Source organism: Rosa chinensis, chromosome 7 (assembly GCF_002994745.2).
Source record: "Rosa chinensis cultivar Old Blush chromosome 7, RchiOBHm-V2, whole genome shotgun sequence".
In the NCBI taxonomy this organism is placed as follows: Eukaryota; Viridiplantae; Streptophyta; class Magnoliopsida; order Rosales; family Rosaceae; genus Rosa; species Rosa chinensis.
In genome coordinates this window covers 43,270,100-43,287,512 of record NC_037094.1, presented here as the reverse complement: position 1 = coordinate 43,287,512, position 17,413 = coordinate 43,270,100, and the positions used below count along the sequence as shown (strand labels likewise).

The 17,413-nt window shown below is 39.0% G+C and overlaps 2 protein-coding genes across 3 annotated transcripts; both read left to right on the top strand.

Annotated features, from left to right (window-relative positions):
- The first annotated feature begins 755 nt into the window (after positions 1-755).
- On the top strand, positions 756-5,932 carry LOC112180787 (mitotic-spindle organizing protein 1A). 2 transcript variants are annotated; one of them, XM_024319347.2, is made up of 4 exons: positions 756-992; positions 1,739-1,794; positions 4,848-5,094; positions 5,541-5,932. In XM_024319347.2, the coding sequence occupies exon 3, from the start codon at positions 4,872-4,874 to the stop codon at positions 5,088-5,090; it is 219 nt and encodes a 72-aa protein (XP_024175115.1). In that variant the 5' UTR covers positions 756-992; positions 1,739-1,794; positions 4,848-4,871; the 3' UTR covers positions 5,091-5,094; positions 5,541-5,932. The 2 variants fall into 2 exon arrangements, with proteins under 2 accessions (XP_024175115.1, XP_024175117.1); XM_024319349.2 differs by lacking the exon at positions 1,739-1,794.
- A 5,745-nt stretch (positions 5,933-11,677) lies between these two features.
- LOC112177094 (putative SWI/SNF-related matrix-associated actin-dependent regulator of chromatin subfamily A member 3-like 1) lies at positions 11,678-17,064 on the top strand. The gene is given in 4 exon segments (XM_024315291.2): positions 11,678-11,882; positions 11,885-13,306; positions 14,499-14,790; positions 15,997-17,064. Coding segments are annotated over 4 exon segments (2,616 nt in total). The 5' UTR covers positions 11,678-11,783; the 3' UTR covers positions 16,800-17,064.
- The last annotated feature ends 349 nt before the right edge of the window (positions 17,065-17,413 follow it).

Here is a 17,413-nt window from a genome sequence, read left to right as displayed (position 1 = left end):
GGGGGCCAAAACAAATTTTTTTTTTTGGATGGCGGCAGAAAAGAAGAAATATTTTTCCTTCTTAGGTTTTTTTTTTTTTTTTGACAGAAAGAAACTAGAAAACTAGAGTTTATTTTCTTGACTATTGGCTCTGAGCGTGCTGATAACGTATAAAAGTAATATAAGTATTGGGAGGCAATAATATGCATATAAATTGATCAAATGTGCATGTAGTGTATTCATTTTGGTTTTGGGAGTTTATGCAATTCACTGAAGGGCAATAATATGATTATTGAGAGGTAATAATATGATTACTGGAGGGCAATAATATGATTACTGAGGGGCAATAAATTCAGATGCCGGAATCCGATCACCAATCCGGTAGCCGGATTCCGGTCACTGGACGCTAGACTCAGGTCACCGGTCTCCGGATACCGCGGCCGGCCACTGGTCACTGGAGCATAGCAAGGTGGAGGATGACTTCTCTCACTAAATGAGAAAGAAGGATAGGGCAAAAAAGTCCCAAAAATAAATATAAAAAAAGAAAAGAATTAATTGGATATTAGGAAAATAATCTCTTAAAGTGTTTTAGATAAATGAGGTTAAAAAACTGTTAGTGGAGCAAGTGGGTAATTTTTAAACTGAAATTAAGTAAATGATCATTTCCTCAAGTTAAATTTAATTTTTATTTAGATATTCGGTTAGAGTATAATTTTATTCTAAAACTAATTATTTTGAAATAAGTAGTCCGTTGGTGGAGATGTACTGTCCGGGAATTAAAAGCCAAATTGGCTAAAAAAGAACTAACCTCGTGCTGCGATGATGAGGTGACAATCCCTTTCCTGAATATCAGCTCTCTCTGTTAGTATATTTCAGTTGATGGCCCGCCGGTTGAAGAAGAGAGAGAGAGACTTATAGAGCTGTAGTTGAGATTTCGGTAGCTGCACCATCCCTCCCGTCCTCGTTGAAGACGCCACCAACCCAACCCAGCCCAGCCGCTCTTTGCTCTTCGGGTATCAATTATGATTTCTTCTTTTTACCTCTTATATATATATATATATATGTATATATTCTGTTGGGAATCCCTAATGCGAACTTTTGAGATGCCTTTCCCAATTTTCTGAGATTGTTTTGCGTAGGGCAACTAATGGGTTTCTTAGAACATGTTTCGTATTTCATTCCGAGGTTTATCGGTTTGATTTACTTTTATGTCATTATTGTACCTTCAAAAACTTGATGGTTTTCATTACTTTTCAAATGAATTCCATTGCAAACTATAGGATAAGAGGCTATGAGTTTAGGGTTAGATATTGTGTACATAGCTCATGTATGTGTGTGTGTGTGTTCCACTATTCCTCCTTGAGTGCCGATCTCATGGACGCTGCTGCTCTTCAGTGGTAGCAGTGATATTGCCCTTGCTTGAATCTCTTTACTGTTGTATATGAAATGTGGTTTTATTTGATTCAGATGTATTGTTTCTGTGTTGGGAACTAAAGGATATATGGTTCAAGTGTGCTTTTTATTGTGTACTAGAAAAACAAAACTGGTTTGAAAGCTATATATATATATATATATATATATATATATATATATATATATATATATATATATATATATATATCTCTCTCTCTCTGAATCAGTCTATTGTAAACAATAACTATGAAGTCATAAGTTGTATCAGATCGTTCACATTATTTTTGTCATACAATCATTTTACTTTTTCATACTTATGAGATCTGATTGGTCCATGTTATTGCAGTTGATTTACTCCGGTTATAGCTGCTTTTGAGATTTTTTCATCGTCCCCTGCTTAAGGTTAGAAATCTATTTTCAGAAGCAAATTTTTTTTTCTTACTTTTAGATGCTGAGTTGTGTTGTTTTGTTATATACCCAACAATTCATGAAAAGGTTCCATTATTCAATAAGATTTCTTTCTATATTGATCTGACTGACTGACTGCAATCGATTTTATTATTCAAATCAGAATTATGGATTTCTAAGAAGACAAAAACTTTGTTCAATATAAAGTTCTTCTGGTTGAGAATAAGCTTCCTTCAGTTTTGTTTGTTATTGTCAACCAAAATGACCTCTACTGGTTTTTCCTAATCTATAACTTGGTCCTTTTAAGGAAAATGTCTGTACTGAAGTAATAACAGTAGGCTCTTTTTAAATGTTAGCTCCCCTGACCTGGTCAAAAAATTATTAACACCTTGCTCCCAAAAGAATGCAAGGCCTTTAGGGAAGGGAAAGTCACAATAAGTTAGTGGGTAAATCCATGTGTATTCTAATATATACAGGTTTACACCTGCCTCTGGAAATGAAAAATCATTGCATATAGTAGGCCTCACATTGCCTCGAGTGTTTAAGCTTTGAAGGGTGGTCTCCATCTTATGTTCGTTTTGTTTATGATGGCTGTTTTGAAGTTGAGTTAATGTACGATTTAAGTTGAACTTCTTGATCAATGAGCAAAAAAAAAATGTCATGCAGACAATACATTGTCAGCCAGATAAAAGTCAAGTTTTATTGGGCCAAGATATAACACAAAAAACTTAGGTGCTGTTGCCATTGCAGAGTCGAATCCACTGCCCTGACCTTATGACAGATTGTCCTGCAAACAGAACAATGTCACAAGGGTCTCAACTTGTAGGGGTGAGTCCACTGCCCGATCCTAGTGACAGACCTTCCTACAAACAAAACAATGTAAAAGGGATCTCAACTATGGTTCATATGTGCACTGAGAAAAGGATTCACCCCTCATATATGTAGCAGTTAGATTTCCAAGATTCAATACTTTTAAGTGATTGCCTTGTGGTTTACAGCTTTGCTGGACAGGAAAGCTGCAGCTAGTTGATTCACTGTGACTTAGTTTTAAGTCTTTTTTTTTTTTTAATTAATGTTATTCAAGCAGTAGATAACTTTGTATATGCTGCTGCACTTTGAAAAGTGGACTTCTTGTGCAAATTTGCTGTGTTGGCTTTGTTAATCAAATCTGGTTTCTTCTTGAAAAATAAAAAATCTATTATTCCCTATCAATATGTTTCAGCTTCAAATTTTAAAAAACACAAATTTAACTTGTAAAGAGACAGCTAGCTAAAGAATTTGGCCAGTGGTCCTGATCCTTTATCCCAAATTCCTTTGGTGTAGAGAGTAACTCTATTTACTAGAACACTTAAATACTGTTGAAATCTCTGTGTGTGTTATGAATGTTTTAAGTAGCAAATAATGACCATTTATGGTATGTAAGTTTAAGTTCCATTTCAGTGTTGGAGGACATGCCAGGCGCTACTTTGGCCCCTTGTTTGATGTTTGCAAGTACTAAACATCCAGTTAAAACTAAAGCACTTTTTACCATAGTCTATAGCATTAAGCGTTTCACATAAATTTTGCATGTCATAAAAAGGGAGATGAAGGGGAGGACCGGGGAAGCAACTCACAGGAACACGAGTTGAACAAAAGAGACGAAATAAACGTAGTGAGTTTGAAGATTCTCTCTTTGCTATTAGATAGTTTCGGCTGTAGCAGCACAGGCTATTGATAATTTTTACATGCCAAGAAAATAAGGTCAGTAGGAAGGCGTAAAGATGATGAGAAATGAAGAATAAGAAGGCCTACCTCTATTTCTACACTTAGTGGATATCTTGTCAACTGTTCTGTACATTCTCAGTTTTAATGAATAATTTCCAATGTAGCAACATATGGAGCTTGATTGATTTTCTGTTTTGGTTGGAAGGGGCTAATGGCCGAGAGAATACAAATTAGTGCATAGAAATAGTCCTTGTCCTTCTGGAGTTATTAACAGCTGATTAAAATAGAAGAAGGGGGAGTATAAAAACTATGTGACACCAATGGCCAAGGCTCAGAGCGGCTGAGTCACCTGAAGCAGCATTCTACTCCCTATAAATGTGCCTCACATTACAATCCCTCCCGATTGAATAGCTCTTTACCGCCGGAAACCAGGCTATATAAAGGGTGTTCAGGTGTTAAGCACAGTACACACCAAGCAGTGAAGCAGACAGCAGTTAAGAGTCACCTTCCACCTCCAAGTGTCTATATTCTTCATTCCAGGTCAAACACATACCCCTGTAAAGACCCCATATGGGAGTTCAATGGAATTTCCATGCGAAGAAAATGAGATAAATGAGTCTCCTTTTTATGTAGGAATGACACAAAGGTTCGCGAGCCTCCATTATTCCAAGCATTGTATTACCTTTGGTTCTCTCCTCTAAGTTCAATATGTGTGGCCTTCTAGGTGTGCCCCATGGAAGTTTATGTTCTTGGTATATTTCACAAGAGCTTGCATAAGAAGCCTGAGATGGGGTTTGCAGAACGCATTTAGCTACATAGGATTTGGACCTACTCAATATCATAGTTGGGTGTTGGGTCAACTGAACAGGATTTCAAGTTAAAAAGTTCAACCTAAAGATGGGTATTTTGGTTATCAATCCTCATCATTAATTATGTTGCAAGATGCAAGTCTTGACCAGTTATTTTAAGACTTTAAGATTAGAAATTTCCAGTGTATTTCTGGCTCCGTCTTACTCTCTTCATTTAAATTAAGAACTAGATATTCTTTGTTTCGTTTTTGTTTTATTATTATTAGGATTCTTAAATTTGTTATCCTCTACTGGCCATAACCTTTGTCATTCTCTCGCTCTGTTCCTCATTTGTGAGTTGGTCTGTTCTCCCAAATTAAGCACTAGTTGAAGCACATTCGATGAGAGCTTTGTGAAAAACGTAAATTATTTGCACCAGATATTTGATGTAGATTTATAGATTGCTGGACTTTTATCTTTGTGATATAATGGTCTTTATTCTTGAAAATTATTTACAATAAATATTTCCTCAGCTGCTGTTTTTTTTTTTCCTAGTTACTTTCTCTTCAGCTTCTTCATATGGATGCGGATGCTGCAAAAACAGCCCGGGAGTCTCTGGACCTAGCATTTCAGATGTCCAACATTCTTGACACAGGGCTTGATCGTCACACCCTCTCCATCCTTATTGCACTCTGTGATTTGGGTCTCAACCCTGAGGCATTGGCTGCTGTTGTCAAGGAGCTCCGAAATGACCTCGGCCCACTTACACCACAGGATTCTGCTCGTCATGTTCCGTGAACAGGTTTATATATTTGCATCTCCATTCTTGCCTGGTTGGAATGATTCATTTGTTGAATTTATAAATGCATTGTGTAACCTTCACATAATCCTAATGGATACCAGTTTCTGAGTGCAGAAGATTACTTGAACAATAATACGAACTAATTCATTAAGCAGTAACAATTTTTATGCTCTATAGTATGTAAAACAAATGTTAATTTTGCGTATTGGTTGGGTAGATCTTTGAGAATAAGGTCTGCATGCATTTCCACTCAGGTTTACATGAAAAAGTACACCCCTTTGTGTCAATAAGAGGTTTTGTAATGAAGTATTGTAGGAAGTATGAGTTGCACATTTAGAAAATCTCGGTATTTCAGAAATTATGGCTCTGATGTTTACATTGTGAAATGGTCAACTTTGACATTATTGACATGTGTAGCCTTTGCTAAATTTTTGTCTGCTTTACAGGACCTTTTGGCTGAGAAACTAATATGCTTCTTTGGAGGAATGATATACACGTCACTGAGTCTCTGTGTGTTCCTTTTGGGTTCTCCCATACAACTGATGGATGGGTGTTGTACGTTCATGCAATTTTCCTGCTTTGGTTTGTGTGCGAGAGTGAACTTTGTAAATTGCAGTCTTATGAACAGAGAGAATTTGATGTCTAGTTCAAGGTTGTAGTTTTTGAAAATTTAGTGTTTCACTGGTAGCTCCTTTGTCTTTGACTCGTATCAAACAGATTTGTACCTTATGATTCATGTGTGATGGTGCAAGGCGAAAGCGTTGAAGAATCCTGAGAGAAAATATTGCAAAAGATTTGGAACAAAACAATCCTCCCTTTTTATGCTATTTGATCTCCACTAGACTTTTCAATACAAAGCCTATTGGCGCTTTGTGACTGTACTCTTCAATGCGTAGCAGCTTTCATACCAACAAAGACGTGCAGCACTTTGCCACGTGCTTGTATGTATTACACCGGTGCGTTATAGTGATGTTTCTCTTATGAATAATCTCAACTTAGAATCCTAACCCAAAAAAAAAAATGCTCAGATGGTTCGTCTTTTTTTTTTTTTGGAAGAAATAAAATTCATTAATAAATGAAAAGATTACAATACATTGGAATGACCGGTTGCGGTACTACACCACGACACACATTCATACAAAGATCCGTAGTTACGGGTCCGTTGCTAATAGCAACATCCATGAGCCAACTGAGCCAAACTCCTAACCAAATTTTACGCTCGAAATCACGAGCTACAATGAAAGATAACCAATCCCGAGTGTAATGATACAACTTTGCCACCAACATTAGACCGAGCCAATTTACCCTCTTCAACACCGTGTCCAAGTACCGCCAGACCACGTGCAAAGGCAATCCACCCTCATGTTGACAACTAGAAAGCACCGAAATTAAAATTCATAATTCCTCCGAGTAATGCCACAATATTGGCACGCCAAGCAGAACACGACTCCCAAACCCTAGCTCCAAGGAGTAGGGACTTATTGAACCTAACCAAAAAACTACCAAAGTAAAGAAAAAACTAAAACGAACCAAAAAGGTGCTGCAATATTCAACATACTTGTCCCAAACTTCTGCCATGGGATAGTTGATAACCCTCATTGCCGGACAGATGACGGCAAAGTCTTTCCCTCCAAAAGATCTGGACCATCGGCGGGACACCAAACAAAACCTGCATATTCCATCGCCATAGCAACCCATCCCGGAGCATGCTTCCTTGCCCATTTGCAAAACCAATCCCAGGTACGCCGCGAGGCTCCATCTTTGATGAATCAAGCCCTTTGCAGTCAAACTGCCCACAAGAACCCATAAGCACAGCCACATACCTCCACCCACAATCGTCAATGTCCAGATCCAATGAAGAAGGCCGCCGATCTCGTTTTCCTGTCAGGCATGCAATCTTAGAACTGTCGTTGCCGTCAACGAGAACAAATAGCCATATTGCGCCAGCACTGCGCCTCAACCACCACAAAGCCTCCCAAAACCCCTCTGTCAGCAACCCCCCCCCCCCCCCCCCCCCCCCCCCCCACACCAGTGGAGCCAAAGGCCCAAGCCGAAACTAGGGCGCTGCCGAACGAGAGCCACCAAGTAAAAACGAAGAAAACCAACTCTCTATTTTGCAACCCTAGAGCTCCGATAAAGATGGAGCCCTCTTCTCGCTCAGATGGTTTGTCTTAACTTCCATACTGTCATAACATGGTAAAACACACAAATAGAGGCCTGAGGCGGGAGATCGGTTTGGCTTTACTAGGATACTCTTGTGGACTTCGGTTTGAATACTGACTAGGTGGGTGTGTTACTAACTCGCTAACGTAATCGAGGTGGCGTACTACCTCACTCCTAATCAAAAAAAAAAAAAAAGAGAGAGAGAGGTGTTTTACTTGTTTTGTAACTAACAAATTACAAATGTAAAAGAAAATTTTCATGTTCTCCCAAGCTCATCCAATCAAATGTAAACATTTTGGCCTTTATCTTATTACCACTAAAAACCATATTACCTTTCTTTGTTCTTCAATGCCATCTCTTGTTCTTATTGAGCTAAAGGAAATTTGCTGGTACATCTGCCGGTACTGTATATTAATTTGCTATAAAAATAAAATAATTTTGTAGATTATTTTGATACTTTGATACAAAAGTAGATTAATTTTATATATTAAGTAAATTTAGTAGAGTACTGTCAATCTATCTCTAACCCTAAGAGCAAGTCCACCCGTTGAGGTTGGCAAGTCAATACTATTCACTGCTTTTTGCCTTTCATTTCCACGGTATAGGGGTGACCTTTTGTGAACAATATCTGACATTTTGATCTATATGGTGGAAATGAAAGGCAAAAAACAGTAAATAGTATTAACCTGCCAACCTCAACGGGTGTTAGGTCCATAATTACCTAGTAATTATTCCCCTAATCTTGCACTTGCTTAACCTTTGTGTTTATTTATATATATTTATTATGTTTTCCTTATCATGCTAGGAAATGATGGAGAAGCATGAAAATGCACTAAAATCTCAACTTTAGCACATTTTCCTACTTTGGCTAGGAGAAACCGAGCTAAACAAGGAAGGAGGAGCAGCAGACTGATCAAATGAACCCCAAATGAGTTGAACCTTTCCAGATCTATTCTAGACATCCTAAGTCATTTCGTATGAAGAGTGTAAGAGCTAGTTCGGAGTGGAAGGCCTTCAAAGAAATCGTCCCAAGTTTCTGACTAAAAGAAAAAAACAGCAAAACTGGACCTGTAAGGATTTCGGCAGCAGTTCCGGCCAAACCACGGTGAAATAAACTCTGATATTTTACATGGATGATCTACACTCATGGAGGAACATTTGGTATGAAGAAGTTGAGGGCCAATTCCTAACTCTCTGTGGAGATTTAATTGAAGGAAGAAAGGAGAAGAAAGTTCGCAAACGGACAAAAAATGGGTCAACGGTGGTCAACACCGGATTCCGGACATTTCCGGCCGAGTTGGCTGGCCGAGAATATGTGTGAAGGACAAGGATAGCTGACTAGGGTTAGAGACTTTAGGTCTAGGTTATTTTGAAATTCAAAATTTGAAAGAGGACAAGTGGTCTCATTCTTACACCTTTGTCTCCCATTTATTACCTTGTTCCCCTACACAATGACCATTCTACCCTTACTTTTTATCTCCACCAAAATATCTATGGGCTTTCTAGGTCATTTCTATATGGAGTAAAAAACTAGATCCACATTTTGTGCTTACACATTTGTCAATCACATCTAGCCCTTCATTCCCTTTGATCTCCACCCTTGATTTGGATTGCATTGGCCTTTAAATAGCTCATTCTCTCTCCCCAAAACCGTGCATCCCCTTGGCTCCCTCATTTTGGAGCATCAAAATCTCTCTTTTCTCTAGTTTTAGGTTAGTTTTTCATACCTTGTACATAGTTCTTTGAGTTTGTGTGAGAAATAGGTGTGTAGGCACTTGGGTTTCACCAAAACCAAAGTTACTACACACTCTAAATCAATCACAACACTTGCTTTCACACGTCCAAGCCTTTGTTCTTCTTTGTTCTTGAGTTTTGTGGATGTGTATGGTGTTTTGGGTTGTAAAACCAAAAATCTCATACCTTGAAGCAATTCTCTCATCATTTGACATCTTTGAGAGCTAGGTGGGAGGTTGGGTAGTTCTTCTCTTGTCTCTTCCTTCTCTCTTTAATATGATGTTCATGGCTTATATTTGTAATAACATGTGTTGTGAGTAATTGGATTTGAGGCTAGGGCTAGCTCTAGCCAAACTTATGTGCAAATAATGTAAATTTCCATGTGTTTTGATGTTTATGCATGTTTTGAATCTATCGGCTTCTAAACTTTGATGCTTACTAAATGTGTTTGCTAGCTTAGTCACCTAGAAAGCATGTTTAGGAAACTAATGAATCGGAAACTTGAACTTGACCACTTCTTGAATCCGTGAGCATGAGTAGCCTTTAGGTGGTGGCTTAATGATTCCTACGGGAATTGTTAAGTTGCTTGAATTTCTTACTTTAAACTTAATGCATAAACCGTGAGTTTAATTGCTCTAAGGGGATGTTAGGCTTGCGGTTTATAGTCCACTTGTGTTTTAATGAAATATAAATGGGACTAAGGTTGTGTAATTTAACTTAGCTTTACCAAATTTTGTTAAGTTGTATGATTAGTTAGTTTCTCGGTAGCTTCACCAAAGCACTAGGACCATCTCCAATGGATATGGATATGTTAAATCCACATGGAGACCTCTAACAGCTAGAAAAGACATATGCAACCTCTCCAACCCATGGGTCTTATCTGACGTGTAAATGACATTTTCATTTGGGCTGTCAAATTTGACAGCGGCAAAGGGAATTGTCTTTTATTTTTTATTGTTTCTTCCTCTTTCCTACTCTTCTCTCTCTTTCTTCCTGTGCGTCTTTCTATAACTATGGAGAAACCCAATTGTTTTCCTATTGCAATTCCCAGTCCCTTACTTGTAACAAACAATGAATTTGAGGAGGAAGAAGAAGACTCCTTCAATTTGGAAATTAGTACAGAATCAAACACCGAAACCCACCAAGAAAGTCCCAAGCTTTACTCAAAAGAAGCCAAAACAGAACCAACCCTTTTTGTTTCTCCTCCTCTTGATTCAATTCCGAAAGGAAAATCATGTCAATTAAACCCATTTGCAAGCCTCAGTTCTCCATTACTATACTCAACTCAGCTCCAAAGTTTGGATGTTCGATTTTTAGAAAATCCAAATCAACCCATACCAAAATGCAGCCCTTCAGATTCAATTCAAATTTGGGGATAAAGAGAGAAAGTTCAGAGTCATCCAAAAATGATCAAAATCAGATAGGGAGGAACTTACCCAGCCATGGGTAAACGACGATTGACGATGGAAGACCACCGACTCTGTGCCTCTTCAAGTTTATGGGTTCAATTGACCTATAGGCTATAGCCTTGAATACCCAGCCAGGGGTGGAATCTAATGGCTGTTGTCAAAACAAGATTTGTTTGGGTCCTTTGGGATTGAAAAGCTATCTCCTGCAACTGGAGAAGAACGTACAACAATAAAAACAGAGAAGAAGAAGGAGAAGAAGAGTGAACATGACTTTAACCATGAAAGAGGAGAGATAAGAAGAACGAGGAAAAGTGATTTTTTTATATAAAAATTCTGAAAAAAATAATAAAATAATATCTGAATTTAACACATCCATTGGAGTATAAATTTGTCAAAAATGACATCTGCTACATCACCCTTCAAATTCAAATTTGACACAAGTATTTTGACTATACCATTGGATATGCTCTAAGGGGAAATTTGTCAAAGCATGCTATTACATCAAGCATTGGTTACATTTTGTGCATGAGTAAGGTTAGGTGTGATGCCTAAGTCTATATTTTTCTCATTGATTTAGTCTCTACACTTTTATTTGTTTATTTTATTTTATGTAACTTAATTTTCTTTATCGAAATTAAAATCAACCAAACCGATCACTACCACAATTGTTAATACCATCCTCATGATCTTTAGCTTCCAAAGGGCTAAGGTTGTGAACTTGTAAAAATGGTAGACTTATATGTGTTTTCTAGGTTTATTTTCATGGTGATCTAGTTAGGATAGAGTTACTCAATCCCCTGGGTACGATACTCTTACTTTTTTTCTTTTACTAAAACTTGACCTCCTAATCTTGAAAGTAGGAGACATCATACACCAAATTTGCACTTATTCTATACTCAATGATGTCCCCAACAAGTTTTTGTTAGGTAAGTGCAAATTTACCTATCTCTAACCCTAAGAGCAAGTCCACCCGTTGAGGTTGACAAGTCAATACTATTCACTGTTTTTTGCCTTTCATTTCCACCGTATAGGGGTGACATTTTGTGAACAATATCTGACATTTTGATCTATATGGTGGAAATGAAAGGCAAAAAAAATAGTAAATAATATTGACCTGCCAATCTCAACGGACGGACTTGCTAAGTGATCGTGTCATTTTTTTTTTTTTCATTGATCCCATTCATATGTACGGTATGTGGAGCCCAGTAAAGGGTGGTGAGTCAGTGACCTCTATCTTTACACCCGCCCCTTCTCATTTTCAAACACCTCCCCATATTTAAAGTGGTTTACACAGAACCACACGCACCGATCAACGCCGCCCTCTCTCTCTCTCTACTCTCTACTCTCTACTCTCTTCTCTCAACCCAAAACCCTAAATTCTCCATGGACGATCAAGACCCAGTAAGCCTCTTCTTGAGCCTCGATCACTGGCAAGGCCCCCTGCCGACTCTGACAACGACTCGGACCCTCCTCTCCCTACTCCCTCCGACACCTACATGCTCGGCTTCGTCATCGCCAACATAGTCGGAATCCAGTACTACTCCGGCACCATCACCGGCCGAGAAATGGTCGGCCTCGTCCGCGAACCCCTTAACCCCTACGATTCCAACGCCATCAGAGTCCTCAACACCCGGACTATCCAAGTCGGCCACATCGAACGCGCCGTCGCCGCCGCCCTCGCCCCCTTGATCGACGCCGACTTGATCGCCGTCGAGGGCATCGTCCCCAACACGCGCGCCAAGGCCAACAGGTTTAAGATTCCTTGCCAGGTTCACATCTTTGCCAGAATCGACGACTTCCCCTTCGTCTTATCCGCCATTCACGGCGCTGGCCTGCAGCTGATTTCGGACAACGACGCGGCGTTTCCATCGGAGGCGATGGTGGTGAAGGAGAAGAAGGCTGAGAGGGGGTACAAGACTGTGGATGAGATTTTCAAGCTGGTGGATGACAATGCCAGCCAAAACGGTGCGTTGGAGCCAATGGAGCCACCCAAGGAAGTGATCAAATCGGAGCTTTTTCGACACCAGAAGGAAGGGCTGGGGTGGTTGGTTGGCAGAGAGAATTCTGTTGATTTGCCTCCGTTTTGGGAAGAGAAGAGTGATGGGTCTTTTGTCAATGTGTTGACAAATTACCATACAAAAAACCGACCGGAGCCTCTAAGAGGTGGCATCTTTGCAGATGATATGGGTTTGGGTAAGACTCTGACTTTGCTTTCCTTGATTGCTTTTGATAGATATGGTAGTGGCAACTGTGCTAGTGTAGATGTAAGCATACCAGATGATAATGAAATGGGTGAGGATGAGGGGTTGCTTGTTTCCGGTAGTAAGAAGGGTAAGAGGAATAAAACAAGTAAAAAGGGAGCTGCACCAAGGAAAAGACGAAAAACTGAGGATAGCAATGTGAATGTAAATGATAAGTCTACTGCTGGTTTCAGTAGCAAGTCCACGATAATTGTGTGCCCTCCTTCTGTATTTTCAACATGGGTAACACAGCTAGGAGAACACACTAGGCCAGGCAGATTGAAGGTGTATATGTATTATGGGGACCGGACTCGAAATGCTGAGGAGCTTAAGAAGTACGATATAGTGTTAACTACTTACAGTATTCTTGCTACTGAAAATTCTTGGCCAACCTCTCCTGTTAAAGAGATTGAGTGGTGGCGGGTCATTTTGGATGAGGCGCATACGATTAAGAATGTGAATGCTCAACAAAGTCAAGCTGTCACTAACTTGAAGGCTAAGCGAAGGTGGGCTGTTACTGGAACACCAATCCAGAATGGTTCATTTGATTTGTTTTCTTTGATGGCATTCTTGAGATTTGAGCCTTTCTCAATTAAGAGCTACTGGCAAAGCTTGGTGCAGCGCCCGCTTGCTCAAGGTAACAAGATGGGGCTTTCACGCCTGCAGGTAATACAATCGTATTCAGTTACTAAGTTGTTTTTTAAACTTTTTTTTTTTTTTTTTAACAAACTTTGGAGAAATTTTGATTTATGTAATGGAAGTATGCATCACATGGGAATTTTCTTCTCATGTTCTTTGTTATCTGCGTGGTTAGGTCTACTATTGTGGATTTTTATTTTTATTGTTTCATCTGCAGTTGCTTGTTTTTGGCAAACTTGGAAAGAATAGATTAGATTCTTTGATAATTTCAAAATCATTTCTTTTTTGCATCTGAAGGCTGTCAGACTTCACTGTCTGCAGTAATATATCTGCTGATTTGTAACGTATCTGAAGTGTGTCAGTATTCTATTTGAAAGTAATGATAGTTTCTCTTTTCAGTTCTCCTTTTCTTCGAACTCTTATTTTCATAAGAATATCATATTGGGTTTTAGCCAAAGTCAATTGCTTGAAATTGTTCTTTGACACTTCAGCTAAATATTTCAATAAACTAAGCTTCATTATGGTTTTCATGATGAGTATGACTTTGCAATTTGATATTGAACTTGTCTTTCTCCTAAATCAATTTCCCCTCTGGTCTATCTTTCACTCTCTGTGGTCGGGGTATGAAGAAGAGCAAATTACTGTTATGCAATATAAGTGTTTAGATGACAGGTGAGATATGACTAAAGATGCATGGCTTATTTCTGTATAAAGGGTAATCAAAGGCCTTCAGTGACATTGGATGTATTTATCCATTGTTCATTATAGAAATCTTCTGTCACCAAAGAGTTGTTGGTCTAGCGGTCAGGCCCTTGGTTTGCTCCCAAGTGGTCTGGGGTTCGACCCTCTCCCAAGGTACCCACCTAGCAATTGCTAGACTTTCCAGTTCCCCAAATGTTGTGGGGTCAGGCGGGGGACCTAGGGATTAGTCGGGTCAAAGACTCGGATACCCTAGTCTCAAAAAAAAAAAAAAAAATTATAGAAATCTTCTGTCTTTTTGAGTTGAAGATAGTGGATCCATAGGAGTTCTTTTCTTTACAAGGGTAATCAATGGCCTTTATGGACCTTGGATTTATTTTTCATTTTTGCTATGTTGCAACTTTTCATATATCCGCCTTTTAGTTATCCAAAGATTTAAGGTGCCAGATTCTTGTCTGTGCTTTTCCTTTTTTTCCTTGCTCATAATTCCAGTCGTACTGGTGGTAATGCTAATTTTCAGGTTTTGATGGCAACCATTTCTTTGCGGAGAACAAAAGACAAAGGACTGATTGGATTGCCACCTAAAACTATAGAGACTTGCTACGTGGAATTATCTGCTGAAGAACGTGAACTGTATGATGGGATGGAGGGAGAAGCGAAGAGTGTATTGCGGAATTACATAGCTGCTGGTAGTATGATGCGGAATTATTCCACTGTACTTAGCATAATCTTACGACTGCGGCAAATCTGTACTGATTCAGCGTTATGCCCTTCTGATCTCAAGTCACTTCTTCCTTCCAACGATATTGAAGGTATTGGAAAAGGATTTTATATTGGTGTATCTGCTGTTTTTATATTTGGTCATTCAACTTTACATCGCATGCATACGTTGCTAGGTTCCGTGAAACTCTTCAGCTCCTACTTTAGTTTACGGTTCTCTCAATGGGCTTCCCCTTGGGAACATTAACTCTAGGCTTAGTCAGGATATATATACATATGTATATGTATTTAATTGAATTGTTAACTTCTTACTGTTAAATGCATATACTCCTGCCCTATGGTGGTCAATAAAATATTACAACGTTTAAATGTCTTTGTTACCATCTTAGTAGGCTCCCGAGGGGGAAAAAAAGTTAATGGTGAATTTGTTTCGTAAGAATGTTGAGGCCATGGCTTGCTCCCATGTGGTCTGGGGTTCAAACCCCCTCACTATACCTACCTACCTATTTGCTCCTGCCCCCTAAAAAACAGTAGGGTTATGCATGTTTCGAGTCCCTGTTCACAAAGCGGTTAGGGTGATTTCTGGGTATAAAAAAAAAAAAATGGAGACAAGAAGGAGTTTTGTGCAAGTGGTGTGCCCCATAGGCTATAAGGACGAGCCATATGTTTAATTTCTGTAGGCCCTGGTGGAACAGATTGTCCTTGCTAAAAAGTTAGTTTTGAAACTGGAACATGTTTTGGGAACTGCTATTCCTTTTCCTTGCACCAACTTAGACTTCCATGGACTTCCAATAGCTTGCCGTGGTCATAAGGTTGGTGACCAACTTACCATGTATAATCTAACTGACCATATATAAACAAAGTGAAAATTTGTTGCTCCTATTATGCTATTTTCTCCAACTGTTTTGCCTTAACTTTGGTACATCCTTCAATCAGACCATAAACAAATCAGTCAGTGTTAAATGAGGATTCATTAAAGTGTCTATATGCCATTATTTAATAGCTTTCTATTTATTAGAAGTTTAGAACTTCAAAAGTATACGTCACAGAGTTAAATAATCTTTGCTTATTTTTTCACCTTGTTGTATATCATATGCACTGTGGTTGCAAGTAATAGCTGTCGCCAGTCATTAGTGAATGTTGTGCAGTTCAGACATACGTTTCTTTCTGTGAGCATTTCCAAAGCGTATAATACTATAATATTTTTGGTGATTTTATCCCACATAAATTGCAAACCTTTATGACAAATGTTTTCACCTATTATGGTTATTCTGACTCATATAGTTGAATCTAAGCAGATGTCTCAAAGAACCCAGAGCTACTGAAAAAGATGGTTGAGGTGCTGCAAGATGGTGAAGATTTTGATTGTCCAATTTGCATTTCTCCACCAACCGATGTTGTTATTACTTGTTGTGCACACATCTTTTGCCAAGCTTGTATTCTGAAAACCCTTCAGCGCACAAAACCCTGCTGTCCTTTGTGTCGCCGTCCTCTATCACAGTCTGATCTGTTCTCAGCCCCTCAAACATCTTCTGATGATGACAACACAATATCCTCAAAAACAACCATGTCTTCAAAAGTTTCTACTCTCGTAAAACTTCTTGTTGAATCAAGGAATCAAAACCCACTGACCAAATCAGTAGTGTTTTCACAATTTCGAAAGATGTTGCTACATCTTGAAGATGTACTGAAAACAGCTGGTTTCAAGGTTTTGCGTTTAGATGGGTCTATGACCGCAAATAAAAGAGCTCAAGTAATCAAAGAGTTTGGGGTTGTAGGAGATGATGCGCCCACAGTTTTGCTTGCAAGTCTGAAGGCTTCAGGAACAGGGATAAATCTTACCACTGCTAGTAAAGTCTATTTGTTGGAGCCATGGTGGAACCCAGCAGTTGAGGAACAAGCAATGGATCGCGTTCACCGGATTGGGCAGAAGGAGGATGTAAAGATTGTCAGATTGATTGCTCGAAACAGCATTGAAGAAAGGATATTAGAGTTACAGGAGAAAAAGAAGAAACTTGCAAAGGAAGCTTTCGGAAAGAGAGGTGCAAAAGATCGCAGAGATGTGGGTGCCGATGATCTTATTAGCCTCATGTCCTTGTGAGTTCACCTACAAATGCATTGATGCTACATCTTGTCGTTGCACATACTAGTCAGTTGTTACTGGCATGTGTAAATACATAAATGGAATAGCTGATGTTCATGCCCTCATCGTAAGGAACTAGTGCCTTTTGTTGTATGGTTGGCACGTCGTTTGTTCCTATGGTATAATTTTGTTGGACGTGACACAGTTTTTTGCTGGTGGTAAGAATGAGCTTCATGTGGTCAAATGACAATTTATGAGTTACCCACCTGCTGTGATTTATATACCAACTTATGAGCTAGCTCAATTTTTTTTTTTTTTTTTTTTTTTGTGGTACTATAATGTGGTTATCTCGGCTACCGTGACAAAAGCATGGCCTCTTTAATGTGATAGACCCAAGTTGGGAGGAAAGAAGAGAGTACATATTCATTTCATACCCAAAGCTGGGGCAAAGATAGAATATAAATGACACAAGGCCAGAATGTATTCTGGTACAGTAAAGACGTCAACTCTCTAATACAATCAAAATGGTCAACAAAATAGAGAGGGCATGAACAGAGAAGGGAAGAACTTATCAAGTCCCTCCCCCTTGAGATGTGGCCTGTCCTCAAGCACAAAACGAAGGAAAACGTTGC

Excerpts from the sequence above, each read along its gene's own strand:
- LOC112180787 (XM_024319349.2), top strand. The coding sequence starts at position 4,872 with ATGGATGCGGATGCTGCAAAAACAGCCCGGGAGTCTCTGGACCTAGCA.